The following is a 22391-nucleotide window of genomic DNA, read 5'->3' as shown; positions in this document are numbered from 1 at the left end:
GTTACAGCACCCCCACTGCCACTGTAAACACAACATTGTTCTTACAGGCCTGTCATCTCAAACTGGTCTCAATTTTGTAATCTCCCAGACATCATCGTGCTTGTGACAAAGATGTAGTGTCTAGATGTAGTGATACAGTTTTGGATCATGGGAACATCCAAAGAATTAAGCTTTAAGTGTATATGAACATGATGATTTTAGCTGGTAGTTTGACCATTAACATATTTTTCGCACTATAAGGCACACCGTCAATGGTCTATTTTTGAATTATGTTATACATAAGGTGCACCACACTGTAAGATGAGTCTATCAGTCCATCAGATTTTTGCGCTCACTGTAAATCAAATTTGTGTTTGTGACATATTAGCATGTTCACAATACCCGTAACTCCCAACTTTGTTTGAAAGACAGAAAAACCAGACTGATACAGCTAAAGCAAATTTTACTTGTTAGTAAAATTGTTAGTAACCACAAAAACAAAACACAGCCTGACACTTTAGCCTTGTTAGCATATACAATAACACCCAACTTTGTTTGCTTTTTTAGTGTGACTCATATTGCGGAAAATAGGGTTATATTAACTTTTTGTTTTAAATAAAATCTAAGATCCAATCTTAAGATGAAATCAAAATGGTTTTTGAACAAATAAATCTACATTATTAACAAACAAAACTATGATTTTTACAATTCAAATGTGATATTAAAAAGAACAAAAGTGGTCCTCGGATAGAGCCCTGAGGTAGAATTAGATTACAGGGCTGCTGGAGTTAAAAGTAACTTCAGTTTATCAAGTAGAAAAAAAAAGTTTATAGCATTTTAAGGATTTAAAAAGCCCTCATCAGTTTTTTTTTTTATAGTTTTACCATTGTTGGTTTAAAAACTAAAGACCATTGCAACCTAAGAGTCTATTATTGTACAATGGAAAAGATTTAACGTGTCTACTAACAAAATGACACCGCAGATTTTTTTTGTTAGTGAGAGACATGAAAACAAAGCGCATTGAAACAAAAATCTACATTCTTCACCTAAATATTCAAGAAGAATGTGAGCCTATGCTGTAGTTTTAAAATAAAAGCCAAGAAGAGCATCTCAACTTCATTTTTGATTTGTTCAGTTGTGCTGTTGGTATATTAATTGCAACTGACAGACCAGGTGGCATTCACAGGATAATGTCAATATTTGCTAACGTTGACTCTGTACAAGCTCTTGCACGTGTGAGTCACCGTGTTGCATGGGAACAAAGGATCCAAGATAGAGGAGAGACGAGGCTTTCAAAAAGCTAAAGAGATGTCTTTTAGCGAGAAGGATATGACGTTCAGTAGAACAAATTTAGATGAATGTGTTGCATGGGGACCGGTTAGCTATAGTTTTCACGTTTCTGCTAGTTTGACGTTTTTACAGTCCAAGGAATTGGGCGTTGAAAATGTGCAGCTTAACTAACTTTAGGCACATGAGTAAATTATTGGTGCACCAAATGGGACAACTGAACAAGTACAACCTAGTAGCTACACCAAAAAGTAAATATATACATGTTTAATGTAATTGCATGTGACGCATCTGATAGAAAATAATTAATGCAAAAGATTTGAAATTACCATGAACCAAATTTGACAAGCAAACAGTCTTCTATCCAATATCTCTTTTACCCAATATTGTACAAATTGAATGTCTATTAATTTTTGGATTTTCAAAAATTGAATTGATAACTGCTCACTAAAACACTTTAAAAAAGTATTATAGCTGATGCAAGAATAATAAGAGGCCCTTTCAGTGTTTTGAGACCTTCTGGGTGGTACCAACATAAGCTAGTCCAAGGTTAGCGCAAGTTTGACAGCTGATGCTAGTTTACAGTTGTTTTCCAATTTTAAACCCCTTCTGACAAACAGCTGTACCAACCTCATATTGTTCCATAGTTTGTTAACGAATAAAACAAAACTGAAAAACAATTGATCTGTAAGTTATCTTAATAGCTGTTTTTTCTTTTTACTACCTTGTACCTGCGCAAAAACAAAAGCGAAGCTTGATCCATGGTAAGGTTGGGTACAACTTTTTAGAAGTTAATCATAACAAAAAGTAAAGCTCCAACGAGTTTCGGACTCTTTTTGGATCATTTCTAGCAAATTCTACAGGTTATCTTTTATTGCCCTGTGCCACACAGACAGAATAAAACACATCAGCATGATTCACTCATCAAATAACCCCCACTGCTGGATGCAGCATCAGATATGCTTAAAGTGACATCCTCATTCTCCTATTAAACAATCATCTCATGCAAAAAGAATCCAAAGTTCCCTTTGAAAGGCGAAGTCAAATCTCCACTATGTGACATAGTGGAGAGCACATATATGCATGTTGTGTGCACACGCAGTCTTGTGAAATGTCACAGCTCCGTGTTTGACATTTGATAACAGACGTTCATGTGTCCTGGAAGCCGTTCCAAACCCTGTCTTCCTGCGGTTACCAAAGACGCCCCAAGGCCCAGCTGTTTGTTCGAAGTCCTGAATGAAGGAGGCGTGTGTGCGCATGTGAGCAGAACACACAGCTATTCTGTGCTTTCCGCAACACAGTGTTTCGTACCCACTTGAAAGCTCCTCTGCATTGTGCCAAAGAGATTACCTGCTTCCTCAGTCACTGCCACAGGGTTAAGAAGCTTCCCTTTTGTGTGGGCGACTGCTGTTGAGAGCCAGTGAAGGATTCACTACTGTACATAAACACACACAATCCTCGCCTCTTCTTTCTTTTTTGCTCACAGTAAAGAGTTTTGATCATTAAAAGACAGTAAAGCTGCAAATCTATTAGAACCTGAGGTGCTCTGGTAGCGTGACAACTCCGACCAAACGTCATGAAACAACTTTCTGTGTGTGTTTGAGATCAAAGCAGCAGGCGTGTGTGTGAAAAGTTTGTTCGCGGTTTAGATAGTTTGCTACTCTGATAATGTGCACTAATCTGACCAATTATTCACCAATTGACAGTTTATCTAAACAAGTACTTTCCTTTCTGTTGGTGTCATAAGCAGAATCCGCCATCAGACCACAAAAATGTACTTTCCATCAGCACCACCACCACAAAGTATTTCCATTTCCGTCCTTTCAAGACCCACTCTGATAAAAAAAATATGTTCTTGATATGTATTTGTGGCCTTTATCTGATGATGGAGGACGTATTTAGAAAATTCAGCTTGAAATTGCATTCCTGAGCATTTCCTTATTCACATCATTGTGAATCAGTAGCAGATGAAAAAATGCTGTTTGATGTAGAAAATATGCTGGGCAGACCACAAGATCACTGCTCTACCCCCTTCTGATGGATCCACGGTTCTTGCACCGATAGTGTTAGCTTTGGGGTATAATGGGTTGTAAACTAGGGAGAGGGCATGTAAACAGAGAGCTCTCAGCAAACGTGAGAGGAAATGGGGGCCAACTTAGTCCGTGCCAACGTCCCGCCCGCAACTCAGATGGCAAATTTTTGACAAAAAACTGCCACTCTGCAGAGACTATGTCCTAGAAAATGACACAGGTTTTTTGATTTGGGCACAACCTTAATTAAATTAGCACTGGGAACACTTTTACAATAGATCAAAAGATGATTTGGAGTGAATCTTTACATAGTTTCTGATCGATTCTGAAAGGAATCCCATACAGATAATTGTAACTTTTTTGTCCCAAAACTGTAAAAGTAACAGATTGTCTTAAACAGCAACTTTTTCAGCTTTTGGTAAACTCCGCTTTTGTCAATATAATCAAATGCTTTGATTGGTTTTTGGTTCCGAAATAAAAGCAGTTTTGAAAAAGACAAAGAAAAACAGCTGCTGCTGATTTTGGTGTTTGAGATCATTTTTCTCCCATTCGGTTTGATACTACAAGACATTTTCTGATGGGTTATGATTTTTTGTCTGGACACCAGTTTGTCTCCCTGGTTTACTTCCACTCTTCGGTTTGTCTGCATTGTGTGAAACTAGGACCCACTTAAATAATTGAGCTGGTCGTCGGGCTAGCGTACGGGTGCCGGGAACCCGCTGGGTGAACACGGCGAGCTCAAAGCACTTTTCACCACGCAGCCTCAACCCGTGCAACAGCGAGGCAGCTGAGGCCCGCAGATATGCTGTCGACAGGAAGTGTCAGCGCAGCTCTCTGCATTTTTCTCCGCCTGTGTCAGAGTTTACTTTGGGTTCGGCCTGGGCTCGGAAGGGGGTTCCACCTGGCCCGATGCAGATGGAGGCCTCGAGGGCCGAGCCGCAGTTTTGCTTTACTTCCAAACCCTCCTCCGTTTGCAGCTTCTTATTGTCAAAACACACCTGATCCAGGTGCTCTGCCAGCAGCAGCAGCAGGTAGAGCAGGGATAACTGCTCGGAGGATTGGGCTCTGATCCAGACTTTTTATTTTATTGTTTTTGTCTCCAGTCAGTCACAGAAGATCTTTTTAAGACTTCCAACAGTTCAAGCAATTTTTCCATTTCACAACACAAATGTGCATAAGGACAGAAATAAAGTTTAAAAAAGGTCGAAGGGTTTATAGGATCATCGTTTTTGTAAGCACAACGGAGACAAAGAACAGTGGAGACGTTGACATGTGAAGCACAGAGGAAGTGAATGACTAAGGGAGAACAATAAAAGACCAAATGTGGCCCCTATCAAATGCTTGGGTGCAAATTACACAGGAAGAGACGAACGACACCTGAGCTCCATCTGTTAGGAGGCGGGAGACGACTTGTAGCTGCAAGAACCTTAAAGCTCCCGGGCGGATGTGATCTGGCAACCTCCTGTCACCAAAAGGATGTTCGTTAGACTTGGCCTGTAGGAAAGTCTCTGTAGGAAAGGGTTTTTTTTTCTCTCTCTCTCCTCCAACACTCCAACATACAAGACACTTTTACTGAAGAGAAATCATCTAAGATATCACTTTTATTTCCTCAAAACTTAAATATTATGTTAGTTGTTACTGTTGCTTGTGTAGATCACTTCTTAGAGCTGCAGTCCAGACTAACATTCTGTGCTTGTTCTGAGAACCTGGGATTACATGTGGGATCACACCGCCCCCTTGTGGTACAAATGAATGTGCTTTATTCCTGCATCAAAGCCGATTTCTTCTTACTCATAACTGTAATCAAGACACAAGTAAATCTCAGATTAATAAATCAAAGCTAGTTTAAATCATTTTCTGGCATTTAATACAATTATTACAACATTAAGTCTTTTTTTAAAATCACATTCAACCTTCGAGAACAGTAAAAGTAAAAAAAGATGGCAAAATATATTTAGAATCATGTAACCCTTGTGCTATCCTATGCACTTTAACATTGGGAGTTGGGTCATCTAGACCCACTAGACAGTGCGCTGAACCTTTTTTCTTCAATGATTTGTGATCTTCACTGGTGTCCATGGATTACATGAAATCTTTCCACCTTTATCCACCTTTGTCATGGTAGGGAGAACACGTCAATGCAAGGGTGGGGTCATCTAAGAGAGCACAAGGGTTAAAAGCAGCTATTTCTATCCTATATCCTAAAGTTCTTTTTATTAATGAATGACAATTTGCCAAAAAAAAAAAACATATTTGAAAATCTTTGGCTCCACCTAGGGGTATAAACGTAGTTTTACCATGAATTTGTCGGTTCTAAACGCGCTTTGCGATTAATTAGCAACACTACTACTACTGATTAATAAACAGGTTAATACTTAACTAATTCATGTCAACAAATAGTAAACAGTCCAAAGTCGCTGATGGGAGACAGAGGATCCAGTTCATCTCCCTGTGGTGTTTGGTAAAAATAAAGTTAATTTTTTACAAATTTTGGAAGGTTTTCTGAAGTTTATTTACTAGTCCCTCAGTTGAATAATGTGAGATTTCTGTAAATTCTTTTCAAGAGTTCATCTAACCCCCGAAAACCCAAGAACAGTTTTCTTCTGAGCTTTTAATTTGAAAGTTAGTTTTTATTTTTATTTATGTATTTTTTTCGTTTGGATAGCAGCAATAAAAACTTTCAAAAAAACTGAAAGAAAAAGAAAGGAAGGACTATTAAACGTAAGTAAAACTGGAAACAAAGTTTGAAGGAACTTTGCATTTACAGAGATTCAAGAGGATTCTTTTTTCCTTAGTTTGCAATGATTAAAAAAAAAAAACATTAACAGAAGTAAATTGATGAATAACAATATGCACAGTTGGAAAGGGCCCTTGGGTGAAGATTAACAACCTACCGAGTTCCAAACAGTATTTTTACAGAATTACAAGAAATAAGCGCACATACTGAGGGTGTAATGATTCATTTTAACAATTCAATTCATATTGTAGCAGCACTACGATGGAAGAGGCTGAGAGAAGCAGTTTGACAAACTCTGGCTTTATTATCATCAACAACACAACAGGATAAAACAACCAAGGGCAAAACAGAGCAGAACAGCCAGACAACAAAACACAGGCAAAGGCAAAGGGAATGGTACCCCACAACTCCCACAAGACCCGTCAATTATCGTCACTACAAAATCACAAGTTGTGCTTGTTGATACGATTCATAGTCAATATTGGTTCATTTTGAGCGATTCAATTCACTTGGCTATAAAAACTATCCTTCAGTCTAAACGTCAACCAGTATGACTCAGAGATAAATACCTGGGTACTGAACACGTTTTCCAGATTCCTTGTGTTTCTTTCAAGATAGTCAAGTAGTAGTCCTTCACTCTACTGCGGTTCTTCTTCCGCGGTCTCGCTGCCTAACAGATTTTTTTGAATGCCTTTTCGGGTCTTTTACTGTGAATTGTGTTCTGTGTCCTGATTGGCTGTTGGCCTCATCAGTCTTCAAGCTCGCCAGAGTTACGGGTAAAGCTTTGATCGCAATCAGATCTTTGTTTTCATCTTAAAAGACTGAACTTAGAAGTGAGAGAATGTCTTTCAGAGTGTATAAAGTGTGCAGTGAGGAGTTTTACAACCTTGAAACATCTGTAATCCTACTTTGCAGGTTATTTATGTAACGTAGCCCACGCGATAAACGCTTTCTAAATTAAAAAGAAAAGTTGCACAAAAATGATTGCAGGCTTTATAACTTTATTGGCTTTTTTTTTGCAAGCACAGTTTTGATTCCAGTCACAGTCAATGAGTACAACTGCATCAAAAAAGAATACAAATTGTTTGGCTGCCGCTTCACTCCACCTAAAATTATGTACAAAGACGAAAGTGTATTGGAACTAGAATAATCCTAACATCAGATTACATCTTCAGGTGGGAAGTTCATGCAGCGCAGCTTCATTCGTGGGAAAGGACTTAGTATTGCTGAAAAAGGCTTTCAAACAAAAAACACACAAACTTAAGTTTGGCAAAGCTTTAAACAGTCACAGTTTTAGGTTAAAAGCAACAAAACAAGACACAAAAAAACAATACAATAGTTTTAAGAAATACAAAGTGCAAAACTCAGATTTTATCCATTTGGGTTGATTAAGAGTTCCAGTTAAAATAAAAAAACTTGGATGGCTAAGATACCTTTCGTCTTCTTCTACCCCCACATGAATCATACTGTACAGAAGTTCTTCAAAGTGCAAGTATTAGGAATTGGCATAAGCTTTTATATACATACTTTTGAATGAAGGAAAAAAAAAAAGTTTACTTGTCCTGCCAGGCTCCTTTAAAAACTCAACAGACTTCTCAGGCTCCATTTACGCTGGACTTAAGCCAGACTTCATCGCCGTCAAGCTCGCCACAAACCACAACATGCGCATCGGACGCTGTGGGTTTAATATAACCGGAGCCACGCCCAGCATCACCTACGGAGCTCCATGTGTGTATACTAATAAATAGAAAATATCAAATGAATCCATTTATTTATAATCAACAGAAGAAATGTTTTTCCAACTTTCAAATGTGTTCGAAACACAAAAATGTGATATTATCTTTAAAAATCTCTATGTGTAAACCTTAATTTCGAGATGCTAAATTTACGATGTAACAATGTGTTATTGATTACAAATATTTGTTTTGTTTTTTTAATCCAGGAGCTTTTATGGTGGAGGCAACTTTTGTTTAATAAAAAGCTCATTAATGAAGTGTAATGTTTTTAAAAACGTTTTTTATCATTCTAGCTGATCTGTATTTACTGAGCTGTGTGTATTCTGGAGCTCCATATTTAGTCAAACCTAAAAAGAAAGTAAAAAATCGTAACGTCTTCATCAAAATCCAGAACTTGAGACATCGAGAGAGCATGAACTCATCCTTAAGTGACGCCGGACCTCCGCCGGTGCTGAGAAAACTATGAAACTACTCAGTTTTTGCAAGACATCCAGGACTATTGTAAGTAAATTGCATAAGACTTGCATACTCCAAAGAGTTTTTATTCTTTAAAAAAAAAATCCAGTTCAATCCCAGCAGCCTCAAAATCCAGATTAGCTCCTCTATAGCTTCCTGATATACATATATATATTTATTTTTTTTGCACTTGAAAAAGATCCCCAAAAAAAGCATCTTTTAATTTGCGATGAACGTTTTTCGCTTTCTTTTTATTTTTCTTTTGATTCCAAAGCCGCACTCAGCAACTCCGTTTGCAGCCTGAACGGGTGGAAAACGTCCAGGTGGATCAAAGAGACTTCCTCTGTCAAAAAAGGGGAGTGGAACACCTGAAACTGAGGCATCGGGATCTGTGATATGTAAAGCCATCAGTGCACATCTCAGGGGTCTCCCTCACATGCTCGGGTTCCTCAAGTACAAAAACCGTTGACCCGTTTTGAAAGCCTGAATGTTACAGAGGAAACTGGTACCTTAGATGTTTTGAAGCTGGAGAAAACTGTGATCTCTGGAGAAGAGGGAACATTTTAAGGGATGATGGGAAAACATGGGAAAGTTTCCTCATCGGGGTTTCGGCTGCTCCTGCAGGATCCTCTCTGTGCTTCCGGGGTAAATTTACTTAATTTGCATCGATTCATTTGTCTGAACGGCACCGAAGAAAGATCAAGCTTCGATTTGAAAGGAAAACAAATAACAAAAAAACTCGCAACTTTTGCCTCCTTGGTTCCTGCCCTGCCTCCTCCTCCTCTTGGCTTTCAGGTCCGTAGCTCAGGTCATTCGAGGGGAGGGTGGGGGTTCACATTGAGAAGGAATGCTGATGCTGTGCAAACCTGAGGGAAAAGAAGCATTTAAAACGTTTGAGAGGGTTTAGTGCTGGCGTCCAACAGGAGCATCTCTCCGTTGAGTTTTTTCACACTTACCTTCAGTAAAGAAAGAACAGGCGCGTTCTGTGAGAGGTGGCCATGTTCTCTGTCATGTTGCGAACCTTTAAGTAGTTCACAAAGCCTCTGAAGAAGAGCAACAGTCCTGCGGAGAGAGAAGAGGTCAAACCCCATCCGATCAGAATTTTCTGAAGGATAAGCATGTTAAAAACTCACCGAGAAGCAGGAAGATCCACCAGAGCCAGTACTGACCGTTGAAGTAGCCAGTGAAGTAATCGGAAAACTGAAAACAAGAGGACAAAAACACTGATCGGGTTTTTCTACCTATAGGGAGACTCTTGAAAGCTTTTTGTGTCTGGTTGTACCCGAACAATGAGAATCCACTTGATGAGGGAGAGGCCAAAGCCGCAGATGGCACCGTAGCGTCCTGCGATGGTGTTGGTCAGACAGAAGGACAGACAGAAGCCAATCCAGTTGAAGAGGAAGGCCACTGCAGGAGCACAGACACAGGAAACCCTCGTCGAAAGGCTCTTATTTTGACATTTCTACCAGACTTTTCATCTTAATGCTTCAAATGAGCCCCTGTTATAGTCAAGTCATCATAAAAAAGGGTTTGCTTCTTAAACATCTTGTGATTGTCTGACCTTTATGGTTAATTTTTTCATAGATGATAAGAGCGACTTACTAAAAAAAGCTAGCATGAAAATCCCATCATTCCCGACTCGGAGCTGATCCGCATCACTGAAATCGTCCCTGGGAGGAAAGTCGTCGTCCTTTTGTGGACACAAACGGATTTAAAACATGAGAACAACATTTACAAAGTAAAACTAAAAACATCCAATCACTGATGATTCCTTAATTATGTATTTAAGGATTTCGAACGCTGTTTGGACACAATATAAACTATAGAAAAGTCAGTGAGGACATGTCTTCCACTTCTAGGTAGGGATGCACCACAAGTATAATTTATGGACAAAGCCAAAAAAAAAAATTCAAATGTTTGGCTGAAAAATGTGGATGTTGAGATTTTCTCTGTTTGTTTCATTCCTTCTTTTTTAATTTTGCATAAATAGTCTAGAATAAATAAACGCTTGGTCATCTAAAGCCATGTGCTTTATCTATCTATGGCGCTTTCCTTTACCAACTTTTTGTCTTTTCAGATACATGTGCCACAGACTGAGTGCTGCGAGCTTTCCTTTTAGCTGCTGTAGCATTCTCATGTTCATTTGGCTTTATACCATGGTCCGGGTGAATACTTGATTCCGATTGGCTGCTGGGTGTGCATTAAAAAGTGATATACCACATTGATAACCGCACGGTGAAAAAAGACGTTCCGGTCACCTAGCTTAAATGTTTTGTATCACTGCGCCCGCTTCTTTTAAACAACCATTTGCTTCATTATTTTGACAAAAACAAGCAGTAAGAGGTGAACTTTCTCTCTGAACTGATGCTTTATTCAACCCATCCGGACCATCATCATATATATATCGCCGAATCTTGACTGCAACGATGGTGCGGCGTGACGCAGACTTTTTGTTACATGGTCAAGTAACAACAAATAGTCCACTTTTTGTGAGAAAAGCGATCCAAATCGGGAAAGAAACATGAATTACGGACTAAAAACTGGTAAATATATATTTCTTTTGTTAGTGACCATGGTATAAGCGGGTTAATGGCCTTTGAAGTGTGCATTATCACTTTTTAAAGCACTTCGCGGAAGCAATGGTTCAGGCTTCTATGGGGTGCGTTAAAAAGTAATAACGCAGACTTCGTCTGCCATTAACCCTTACTTAATCAAGATGTGTTAAAGGTTTTAGCAGATAAACCCCCTCTTGTTCGTTTAGTTCAACATTCACTGGATCCAGCAGTTCTATTTGTCGCTGTCAGTCACTTTAAAACATCTCCACACTGACAAGATTTTAAATAAGGCGCAAGATCATCAATGCACATTTATTAACCAATTTTACATTGCGTCAAACGCCTCTGATGGGCCTTATTTTCTCCCACTTTTTTCCAGTATTTGGCCCAATATATTTGGTTGACAAATATTTTGTGCATCCCTACCTCTACAATCGATGTGGTTTGTTTTCATGGGCGAAACGCAGACATGCTGCCGAGGCCGGCTCCAGGCTTACGCCATGAAAGGGGGGGCACCCTCAAGGAGCGAAAGGCGCGGATTGGAAAATAAGCCGAGAAGATAACTCCTATTTCATAAAGAATTCGTTTTTATTAGCTGTGGATCCACTTAAAGCTTTTACAGGTAAAAGTAAAAGCAGCTGATTTGCTGAACAGGGTGGAGAAGTGGAATTCATTAAGGAAGTGTTTCTCTTTTAACCCAAAAGAACCCAGACTCATTTTTTTAAAGATAAAATTATGTGTACTTTACCACTAACCAAATGGACTACACAATCCATTTCTGACATTTTTCTGTTACACTTGTTTCGGTATGTGTCAAGAAAACAACATGAAACAGATATGTGGATGTGAATTTACGCGAGTGTCTTCTCACCCTGGGCATCACTTCCACTGCAGAAGCAGCCATGGCTGCTGCTTTGGCCTTTTCTGCCTCATCATACGTGGGGAGGGAAGTAGCAACGCTGTAGGGTGGAGGCACCGGAAAGTCGCCTTGAAAACACGATTCTGTGAAAACAAGGAGAAGCAGGAGCTTTGAATTCACAGAGAAGACAGCGAGCAGAGTCAGCTGGTGACGAGTGCTGTTAGTCTTAGAGTGACTCATCGGTAAAAAATCGGTCGGGAAGCATTTAAAGAAACCAGGAGGGAGGAGGCAGCAGTACCAGGTGCTGCGGCAGCTGCTCCCAGGTCGATGGAGGCATAAGGCGGGGGTGGCATCTCTGCCTCCCCCACAGAACTGGCTGCTGCTGCTCCTGCTGCTAAAGCCGGGGACTGAGCCTGGTTCTGGTCCTGCACGGGTGTGCTGGAGGCCTGGGCGGCTGCGGATGTGGATGGCTGCTCCTCACTGGTGGAGGCCTCACACCCATCGTCCTCATTGTGCAACTAAGGAGACGAAACGACACTTGAGACCCCAAACATGACAGTCAGGATCCGCAAGTCCAACAAGATGTTTTTATGGCAAGGAAAGCAAAAGTTATCAGCCTCAAAGACAGTTTTTGAACTGAAGTTGTAGTTTTGCGCGACTCAAATTAGAATTGAGATAAAGCAAGAGGAAGTGAAGCTGACAGCAGATAAAAACTAAAAACCATTTTCTTTCTGTGCTTGTCTGTTTATTTCAGATTTTCTTTATAAAAAAATAGCCCAAGCTGCTGCAGGCGACCGCCCCCACCAACTCCTCCTAAAAAAGGTAAAACATTTATTATCAACATTGCAGCAGAAAGGTTAAGAATTTCAGCACAGGCTGCACTTGAGCGACCTTGCTGTGTTTATCGTTGTGACATTTGTGGTGTTTGTTTAAACCTGCAGCATATCAGTTAGTTGTCGTGTAGCAAACTGAGCCTTGCACAATCGGATTTTTATGGTTTGCAGAAAAGGGAATTTTCTCAAAAATCTGCTTTCAAGAACATTATTGGACTTCTGTTTAAATTCTTATTTAGTCTTTTTATCTAATTACAGTTTTTGACAGTCACAGCTGTATAAAAGCTTTACAGAACAGCTCTATTTGGAATAACTGCGGTCCCATTTGTCTTTGAAATGCCCAATAATCCAATTTAGGTCTAAATTCTACTTACAGACTTATTTATAAAGCCAAAAATAACAATATTTTTTGTTTTGATTTTAATATATTCATTTAATTTTTGGATAAATTAATGTCGGCCTTTCCATCTCTTACATCCAAAATCACTGTTTCAAAAAAAAACAAAAGTGGCTAAATGTTCTCTAAAGTTGAGAAATGACTTAAATAATAAAGGAAGGAAATGCTTGTTGTTCCCGTCCACACAGAGAAGAACAGGGCTGAAACGGCCTGCTGTGTTTATAAGCGGGCAGTGCCAATGACGCGTTTCTATAACCCGTATTAATACGTAACAGGAAGATGGATTTACCGTTATGAAATTACAGACCGAAATCTGAAATAAAGCCAAGAAGATGCTCTAAAAATATCCCCAATGATCCCACAAACTGTGTCTGCATTTTTTTAAAGGGAAAAACCTAGAATATTAGTGTTTTTATTAACTAGTTGTTAAAAATAGTATGGAAGCCACTCCCAGTTGAAAAATGGCATGCTTCCTATCTCTGACATTTTGTGATTTAAACATAAAAGCCATGTGGAGGTGGTTGAGCGGGTTGAGCTTGCAAGACAATGGCCGAGGGCTATTGGGTCGCAGAAAGTAAACAAATCTCAGAACTCTTTCTGTTTAGGCTTCCCAGTAAACACAAATCATTACTTTCCTTGTGGCAAAACTGAAACTCCAAAAAAAAAAGTGCAGTTTTCACACACCCCTCCCGCACAACTTTCGGGGGGGGGGGGGGGGGGGGGACCCGCAGAAGTTGGATCAAATGAGAATCCGCCAATCTTTTGGGAGCACGGGGCAAATGAGCGGCTGCTGCCTGGCTGGAAATCAAGGACAAAGCACAAGGCTCCCCCATGCACAGGGGGGGCTTACATAAGACATTCACAACACAGCCACAAGCCTATATCCCAGGCCCAGGGAGGGCTGCAGAACCCATGCCTTCAAAAACCGGCGCAGCCCCGGGGAGGAGAATAAAACAATGTTATTTCTGATATCCTGACAGTTGCTGCAACTTTTTTTCCCCCCTCCTTGCTTTTCTAGCCTTGAAACAGACACACACCCCCTTTTACGCTGAACTCTGCGTGAAGCAGGGAGTTGACTTTTTAGTTAGCAACACCACTGGTTTCACAATACCTCTGCTGATTATGACAAAGATTCAGATGACTGTTTTCCATAATGGCAAATTAAGTCTTAATGCTCACAAATGAGTAAAGAGTAGACTGGATTTTTATTTTATTTTTCCAGATAAACAAACTCGATGTATGTAGCATCATAATAGCGTTTATTTAGCTAGTAATTGAGACTAAACGTGTTATGACCTGATTATAAACAAGTGACAGAGACTGAACGCCGACATCTACCTAGCTAAGCTAGATGCTAGCCTAGCCGATGCGGAAGCCAGTTCTTATAGGGGAAAATACAATCAAGTTAACTTTTTATGATACTAATATGTATTTAAGTCATGTTTATTATTCTTTTTTATAGCTAAGATAAAATACAACGTTTGTTTAAAGACACCCCTTGCTGGGTTTTAATCGCGGGGCCTTGTTTCCTGTGGCTAGGCCGCGGTCCCAGCTCGGTTCTTTAAACTCACCACTTGGTACCGACTCGCAGGGTCCATTCCCGGCGAAGAAAAGCAGCTGAAATAATACGCAAGTTAACCCGTTAGACGCCTATGCGGTGACCGCCAGGCGACTCCTGTAATCACGACCGACGCTGGAGATAGTACGCCAAACCTACGAGACAAACAGCAGCGAGCTCGACGCACTGCCTCTGGAAAAAAAAAAAAAATCCGTGCCAGTTACGACCGTTTTAGAAAGCTCTTCCGCCTCTCCCTGTCAAAATAAAGTGCGCTTCCTGTTGTTTTTTGCCTTTTAGGCTCAGGCTACTGAATCATCTCTACTGTGATTGTTTGAAAAAGTCTTATTTTTCTAGACAGCGAGGAAGATAGATTTTTTTTTAAAGGTTAAATTGAAACAGAAATGATGCATTTGGTAAATTTACGAGAAAACTGAATTAAACAAAGAACCAAACAGAGAAGGTGCATTAAAAGGTTCAGATGGGGAAGGCCATTTCTCTCAATCAGCCCCGTTCACCATCTATCCCCATGTGGGCTTTGGATTTTCTCATCAGGGAAATGGAGACTTCAGTCACGGATTGACACGCGGTTGTTGAGACATCTTTGTCTGTTCAACTATTTTTCCATTCATAAAAATCATCATGTCAAAAACATGTTTTTGATTTTTGTTTTTACCTGACATACAAGCCTCATTGGGGCACTATTTCTGGTTTGACTGGTGGATAGCCCCATTTGTAGGCTCAAGAAGAAACAAAATTTTTGTCTGTAACAGTTACAAAAAAAAATACACATCAGTTTTCTTTTTAAATATGATAGAATATTACAGTTGTTAAAGATCCACTCCATTGAAAATCATGCTTTTGGGGGTTTGTAACATGTCCTTGTAGCCTTTTTCTCATGGAGGACATGTATAAAAGAATGTAAGATAAGAAGTGCATTTCTGAGAATTTCTTCTTCGAATTTGAATGAATGCAGATGCAAAAATGCTGTTTGAAAAAGCTTTTCTGTTTGAAAAAGCTTTTCTTTCATGACGCATGTGAAATGGATGGGCCAAAGTTTCACTGCTGTGTTCCATTCTGATGCATCCCCTCGCCTACAAATAGATTCATTAACGTCTTCATTGTCCTCATCTGAGCTAGCATCTGGCACAAAACTGTACTGCTGGAAGGCTCCAACATTGCTTGCCAATTTTGTTGACTGGTAATGTTAGCTTGGGGTTGTAAGGAGCTGTAAGCTAGTGGTAGAGAGTGTAAACAAAGGTATGATGGGATATCAGTGGAGGTGTACTTCCGCGCTAACAACGCATAGGATGAACTACTGCTGCTCCACAAAAACTATGTCCTAGAAAACGACCCAGGTTTTTGGATTTTGGCTAAAACTGCATATTCATGAAATTAACATGATCCCCAGGTAAAAAAATTAATTTCTAAGTACAGCCTTCTTATTTATCCTTGCTTTATTTATTTTACCACAACCAGCAGCTACGGAAACGGTAGTCTCATCAATGTTTTTGTTTGTCTTAAACATAATCCCAATAGATTTTTTATATTAGTTTATTTCTATGTTTATTATCTTGTTAACAAATAGAACTTTAATAGAACTCTAATATGTATACTATATAATAATAGGGAAATCTATTTATGACCATAACTCAAAAAGCTACAAGTGATAACAAAAACAACAGATAATAAATAACACTAAAATACAATAAATACAATGGCGTTTCCAGTGTCTTTGAGGCGTTGTAGAATCCAACAAGTGATAGGATTGTCTCAAATTTGCTCAATGGTTGTGTCAAATGCATCAACATTTTATTTTGAAAGTAGACTCTCTTCTTTTCCTGTTAAAGCCTGAATCTAACTAACTTGATACTTGAGGGTTGGATCTTGGATTTCCAAAGGTTGAGAAATCAAGATGACGTAAAGACACATTTGAAATCCTCTCATAATTCAAACCAGTAGGTGGAGCCAAATACTTGTCTTCTCACTAAATGTTCACCACTTTCTGGTGCCTATTGGGCTCAGTCCTAATTGATTTTTTTATGACTCATCCTTCTGATAATAGTTACTTTAATTCATGCAAACTTAACACGTTAAAACTGAATATTATTGATTATTTATTCTGAAAGTCTTTTGAAGCGTCGGTTTGGAGTTTATGTTTGAGAGAGGTTCTTGTAAGTGAAAGAATAGCTCATATTTTTAATGTGACTGCTTTCATAAACACTACATTTACAGCTTGTTTTAGAAGAGCTGAGCTGCATTGGCTCTAAATACCCAAAGTAGAGTAAGCAGCATTTCCTGAGGTTTATTTTCTTTCATTTTTCCACCTCACTCTTAAACCTGCCCGGTCATGTGCCCCTGCCACCAGGATAATCCTGGATCAACACTGCTGTGGATCGGCACATAACAGAACCTTTACAAATGCAAATGTAAGAGTTTCAAGGCTAGAGCACAAAGAGGTTCAGAAACCACTGCAGCCTGTCTTTCTAGTCTGTTTTTCTAAGCTTGTCTGAGCAGCAACACAAAGGACACATGGAAGAAATCTCATGCAAACTTCCCTACATGGTTTTGAAGCCCAGTGAGTCACACATCTGCAGTGCTACCCTACTCCTCCAATCTACCGCATCTCTCACCCGTCCTCCAACTGTGGAAGTCTAAAACCCCAAACAATGAAGGCACAGGGAGGTATTGAGAAAAGGCTCTTCTTGAATTAAACATTAATCCCATTCACTAAGAAGGGGATTACTGTTGTACATGTATCAGTTAAGCAGCTCATGCTGAGCAGAGAAGGGATGGGTGGATGGAGGGAAAGGTGTGGTGGGTGAAAGAAAACAAAGTGTTTTCACCATTTTCTAACAGCCAATAATGGCACTTCACTGAGTCCTGCTTGAGAGCGCACTAACCTACCTGCACTCTCAGACTCAGCAAACAATTGGGATACAGTTACTTGGCAACATCATCTCAAGGTAAATGGCTTCCATAAAAAGGTGTTATATAAAGCAGAAGCGTGGGCATTTCTCTCAGATGCTGCGGCTAAACAGCGACTCTTCTTATGCTTTAAGAGCACTGCTCTTTGACTGGAGGTGATTGTTTTGTCAGAGGTCGATGGAAGAAACTTCCGGATTTCATTTTAATGTTGGAAAATAAACATTAGACGAAGGTCATGTGGTGGAACATCCAACATTGCAGCCGTCTCTACTGCATAAAGATAGGGGGCTGAAAAAAAGAGCAGAAACTGGAGTGAATGTCGGTGATTTAACGTTATCTCCATGCCCACAGCCATTCCCACCTCAGGCAGAATGACATTGTGCCAAATGAAGCCACACAGCTGTTTTGGCTGCCCATAGATAATGGTAGTCAGTTCACAGCTGGACATGCTCCACTGGATGTATCAAGACTGCCACCACAGAAATAACGCCATAGTGTAAAGAATCAAGTGTGAATTTGTCTGCACAGATCTGATGAATGACACACACAGATGTATTTCAGAAAGGAAACCCGTACAAGTAGAAATGCTTTTCAAACAAAAATGTTTCAGCTCCTTCGATTGCCTCTTGTTGGACAGGGCCCTAGAATGACCTATCCCTATAGACCAGGTCACAGATATGACTGGGCATGTGCCGGGTCAAAGGTCGAGGCCTCATTGGATGGCAAACAGGTGACAAGCGTTTCTCAACAGCAAGGGTTTAGCAGTCAAATATTTCAGTTCCTTTGATTTCTCTGTTTCGGATGGGGCACAATAACCTAATTCTATAGACCAGTTTACAGATATAACTAGTGCAGAGTCAAAGGTCAAGGCCTCGGATGGCAAGCATGCGACCGCTAAGCCAAAACTTAGACATCATCATATATAATCAAAGCAACATTACAAGACCACAATCATAAATGTTGTTTGCCTATTAGTGGTTCAGTTAACCAATACAGTAAAGGGATCTTATCTATGCAAGTGCCATTAATACTTATCAGTTGTTATTTTTATGTGGCAGTTGTTTAATGGAATGTTAGGCCTACATGATACAAAACTTTAATAAATTATATATCTTTCCTGTTAGTAGAAAAGTAAAACATGTTATATTGACTTGTCTTTGATTTTTTTTTTATTCATTGAAGACATAAAAATATTCTTCTATTTAACAGATCAGAATGCTACAGGAAACTTCTCTGCATTGACAGAAAACAATTACCCGATCCTCTCACAGATTTTAAAAGACAGCTGGGTTATTGGTCAAATGGTATGACCCACCATGATTACTGACATATCAATCTGAGACGGAGTAGTATACTATTATATACCCTGTGAGAATTCACCCATTGCAAATGTTGACAAAGAGGGTCAGCTACATGGAGACTGTGATCCTTCTCCATCCAGTCTACATTGTAGCATTTAAAAACACAACAATTGAACCAGAACGGGGCCTTGGCTTCTCCTTTTTTTGACATCTGCATGTTTATGAGGCCCTTACCTTTGACCTCTCCCAGAATTCAACACACACTGCTGTAGCAGTGAACTGGACTGTTATCCCACTTTCCTTGGACCTCCAGGTGACATTTGTTTTTTTCCCCCCTTTGAATAGTCTGTCAATGAAGGTTCTCGTTCATCCAGGTGACGTCTTGTTGTTGAGCATCTGGCCTTAGAGTCTTCTTTCTTTGAAACGTTTCGCCACTCATCCAATTTTCATCAGTTTGGATAGTCTACTTTGTTTGGGAAGGTGTGTAAGCTTTGGTCTGCCTGAAAACAAATGTCTTTAAATTCACTTGCAAGTGAGTCCTGCTAAAGGTCCCTACAGTGTTAACTCACAGGGGCCAAAAGAACACAAGTAAAGAACAAGGATAAAAGTTCTTTTAAAGTTGAAAAAGTCCATCCCAAGCTTTAGGACAGAATTGGAAAAAGAATTATGGGTAGTCTAAGGATTTAGGACTAAACTAAGACATTACCAAAGTATAAAATTCTAAAAATGGACAAAATCAGAACAAAAAGATTAGGTGATTGTTGTGAGGCTGTTGTAGATAAATAAAGATATATTTATTATTAGAGAGGTCACGCCCCCATTTGGCCACAGTTCCAATTTCAAAAATAATATTGAAATGATAGGATCCATTAAGATTCAATCCTGATATTGTTGTCGTAAATATTTAAGAAAAATCAGTTTACCAGAGACTCCTGAACAGAAAAACTACTAAATTGAACTTGTCCAAAAGAAATCAACCAAAATAAAAGACAAGCAACTCAACAAAAAATTTAGCATTTTAACTGAAGGAAGGTTAACATACACTGACAAACTGACTGTCATGGTGAAAGGAGCAGGATGCTACCAGATGAAGATAACAATTTATTGTATGAGACATCAGAGAATAAAGAAAGGCCAACTATGATGTAACAGATTTCCTGAAGTAAAAATGTTATCATTATGAACATTTTAAAAAGACTAGTTATGAACCCACTGTGTTTTGATGATGAAAACCTAGGTAGTTTATAAAGATGAATTAAAATACATTTTAAACATGAAAAATTGTTCAAACACAATATATTGTGGTCTATATTTGCCAATCTAGTGACAGTTGATACACTAGTTTTTCTTTGAAACCTCTGGGAAAGCTGTAAATTCGTACAGCTGTAAAAAACGGCAAATGCTCTATATTGTGTACTAAGTAGTGAGTAGCGAAAGAATTCGTACGCAACCAAAGAGATAACTGAGATCAACACGACATCAAGTCTGGAACAGATCTTTAAGCATAAGTAGGATCAATACCACTAGAGGTTATCTGACGGACTGGCAGGTAGGGGCTGGCAAAACCAATGTTAAATACAGCCATGTAGATGGGTTTGCAGGTGTGTCAGGAGTCCCCGCCAGTAATCCTGCACACTTCTGGAGACGAAACAAAAAAGCAGCAGCCAGAAAATGATAAATGGTAAATGGCATACTTGTATAGCACTGTTCTACATTTCTCCAAAGCCTGAAGCGCTTTACAGTCACAGTCCCATTCACCAATTCACACACACATTCGCACTCTGCTGAAACACTGGCGCCAATCTTCCACCATAGGCAAGGTGGGGTTCAGTTTCCTGCCCAAGGACACTGCGACATATGGGCGGGCAAGGTGGAAATCAAACCTGCAGACTTCCAAACAGAGTTTGACCACCCTACCGCTACCCTGCAGCCACACCACATTAAAAAACCCCACAACCAAAACAGAGAGAGAGAGGGTCAGAAGCCCACTGAACCATGTCACTGACCCCATAGATTTGTAACACAGGTGAGGTTTTATCGTGGCCAATCAGCCCACTACACACAAGAGGAGGAATTACACAGCACAACCTTCTAAAAACAAGTAAGGTCAAGACTACAGCAATGTTAGGCCCAATGGATTTCAGCAGAAACTCCAGGCTCCACCCCCTTAGCCACACCTCTTAAAAATTCCATAGATAATGAATTTGCTGCAGCCAATTTTAGGCTACGAACAGTTGATAACGAAACCGATGATTATGACGTCCAGGTTTTGTAATGATTGAGCTAGTAAAAAGGTATTTTGCTCAAACATCATTATAAGACACGAGCTGGCGCTAATTAGTTAGATCTGAAAAAATGGAAAGCATAAATCACACGCCTCCTCTCTGTGTCTGCAGATGAATGTGGGGGAGTGTGAATGTGCGTCTGGAAAGACACCTGTGCCCTGCATGTTCCTCACATGTCCAGCAGGGGACAGAAGACACAAGGTTATTCTACAAACCAGTAGATTTAAAAATGAGCCGCATTACACAGTATGACGAAAAATAGATACTTTTCAATCAGATGAGTGTAATCAGAGCATAAATTGATCATTAAATGACTTTAAATCCCAATTTTTGTCCAAAGAAAAACTGTATTGTCCAACCCTGTTATTTATTTTGTTTGTTGTGTAAAATAAAAAAGACCTGCTAGCCTTTTGGTGACATTTAAAACAAAATACTTGTGTATCTCACTGTCAGGAGGAGCTCACTCTGTCCTGATCATTATGAATCGGCGGGGTAGAAGTGCTCTTCTGGATGGTTGTGGTGGTGGTGGTGGTGGGGGGGTTAAAGGGTGCCAAGGCTGGATGATAATGTCAGTACAGAATAATGAACAAAAAATAAATGCTGTTCATTACAGGAGATCTCATCTGCCTCTTAGATTCCTGAGAAATATTTCATGTCAGATGATTTTGAGGCACGATCTGCCTCCAGAGAACCTGATGATGAAAAGACAGTGCTGCAGGAATAACTTAATTATTCCTCTGCATCTGACAGAGCTGGTCACTATTGGCAGTTAGATTTTGTGGAGAGAGACTTGAATATTTGCAATAAACAAAGATATCTGGTATTTTTTAGTCCCTACAAGAAAAACCCATGGTGTAACAGAATTTGAATTGCCCTCTTTTTAATGCTAGTTTACTCTAAAGCTAGATTTAATACCTATTTCATGGTTTTATGGTTTCACAAGCTCTAGTATTTCAGTTCCAGCATCACTGCTTGTCTTTGTGTTTGTGCTTCTTTAATTCCTGATCTGCCTCGTGTCCAGGTTTGCTTCTGGCATTGAGAAATGTCCAACAGTTTCATAAAAGCACATTTGTGAATTTTTCTTCAAACGAGTCTGACCTTGTTTGTCTATTTTGTTTTTTACTGCAAAAATTGTTTTAAATCTCAGATAGTTTGCTTTACTGTGAAGCACCCTTTTTCTAATGATGCAGATTGTAATTCATTTCATTCAATTGAAGAAAATCTCCTCATTTAGCTTTGTTCCAAACCAGAAAAACTGGAGGCAGGAAATTACCTCCACCCTTTTCTATTATACCAAAGAGTAACAGAGCTCTACCTTTGCTTTACATCCAACCAACTCTGATCGGGTCAACTCCAAGGACTAAGCTGCTTTTTAGAAACTGCTACCAGCGCTTTTGTTGCTCTTTAGTACTCATGAGGTATGGATTAGGAACTATTAGAGATCATCTACTTC

General features: G+C 39.5%; 1 protein-coding gene across 1 annotated transcript; it reads right to left on the bottom strand.

Moving 5' to 3' along the window:
* Window positions 1–7014: 7014 nt before the first annotated feature.
* ndfip2 (Nedd4 family interacting protein 2) lies at window positions 7015–14640 on the bottom strand. Its single transcript, XM_004066583.4, has 8 exons — window positions 14441–14640; window positions 11938–12157; window positions 11652–11782; window positions 9828–9915; window positions 9508–9632; window positions 9359–9425; window positions 9182–9287; window positions 7015–9091 (listed from the first exon to the last, which is right to left on the bottom strand). The coding sequence occupies exons 1-7, from the start codon at window positions 14465–14467 to the stop codon at window positions 9184–9186; spliced, it is 762 nt and encodes a 253-aa protein (XP_004066631.1). The 5' UTR covers window positions 14468–14640; the 3' UTR covers window positions 7015–9091; window positions 9182–9183.
* Window positions 14641–22391: the final 7751 nt, after the last annotated feature.

This window comes from Oryzias latipes, chromosome 2 (assembly GCF_002234675.1).
Source record: "Oryzias latipes chromosome 2, ASM223467v1".
Lineage (NCBI taxonomy): Eukaryota > Metazoa > Chordata > Actinopteri > Beloniformes > Adrianichthyidae > Oryzias > Oryzias latipes.
This window is presented reverse-complemented; position numbering and strand designations above follow the sequence as displayed.

Bases quoted from the DNA above. Each gene is read 5' to 3' on its own strand.
- ndfip2 (XM_004066583.4), bottom strand. From the start codon at position 14,467: ATGGACCCTGCGAGTCGGTACCAAGTG. The intron at 9,426-9,507 runs GTACAACCAGAC...TCTTGTTTTCAG, and splicing joins AGTGGATTCTCATTGTTCGG to TTTTCCGATTACTTCACTGG. The intron at 9,288-9,358 runs GTGAGTTTTTAA...CTCTCTCCGCAG, and splicing joins GTGGATCTTCCTGCTTCTCG to GACTGTTGCTCTTCTTCAGA.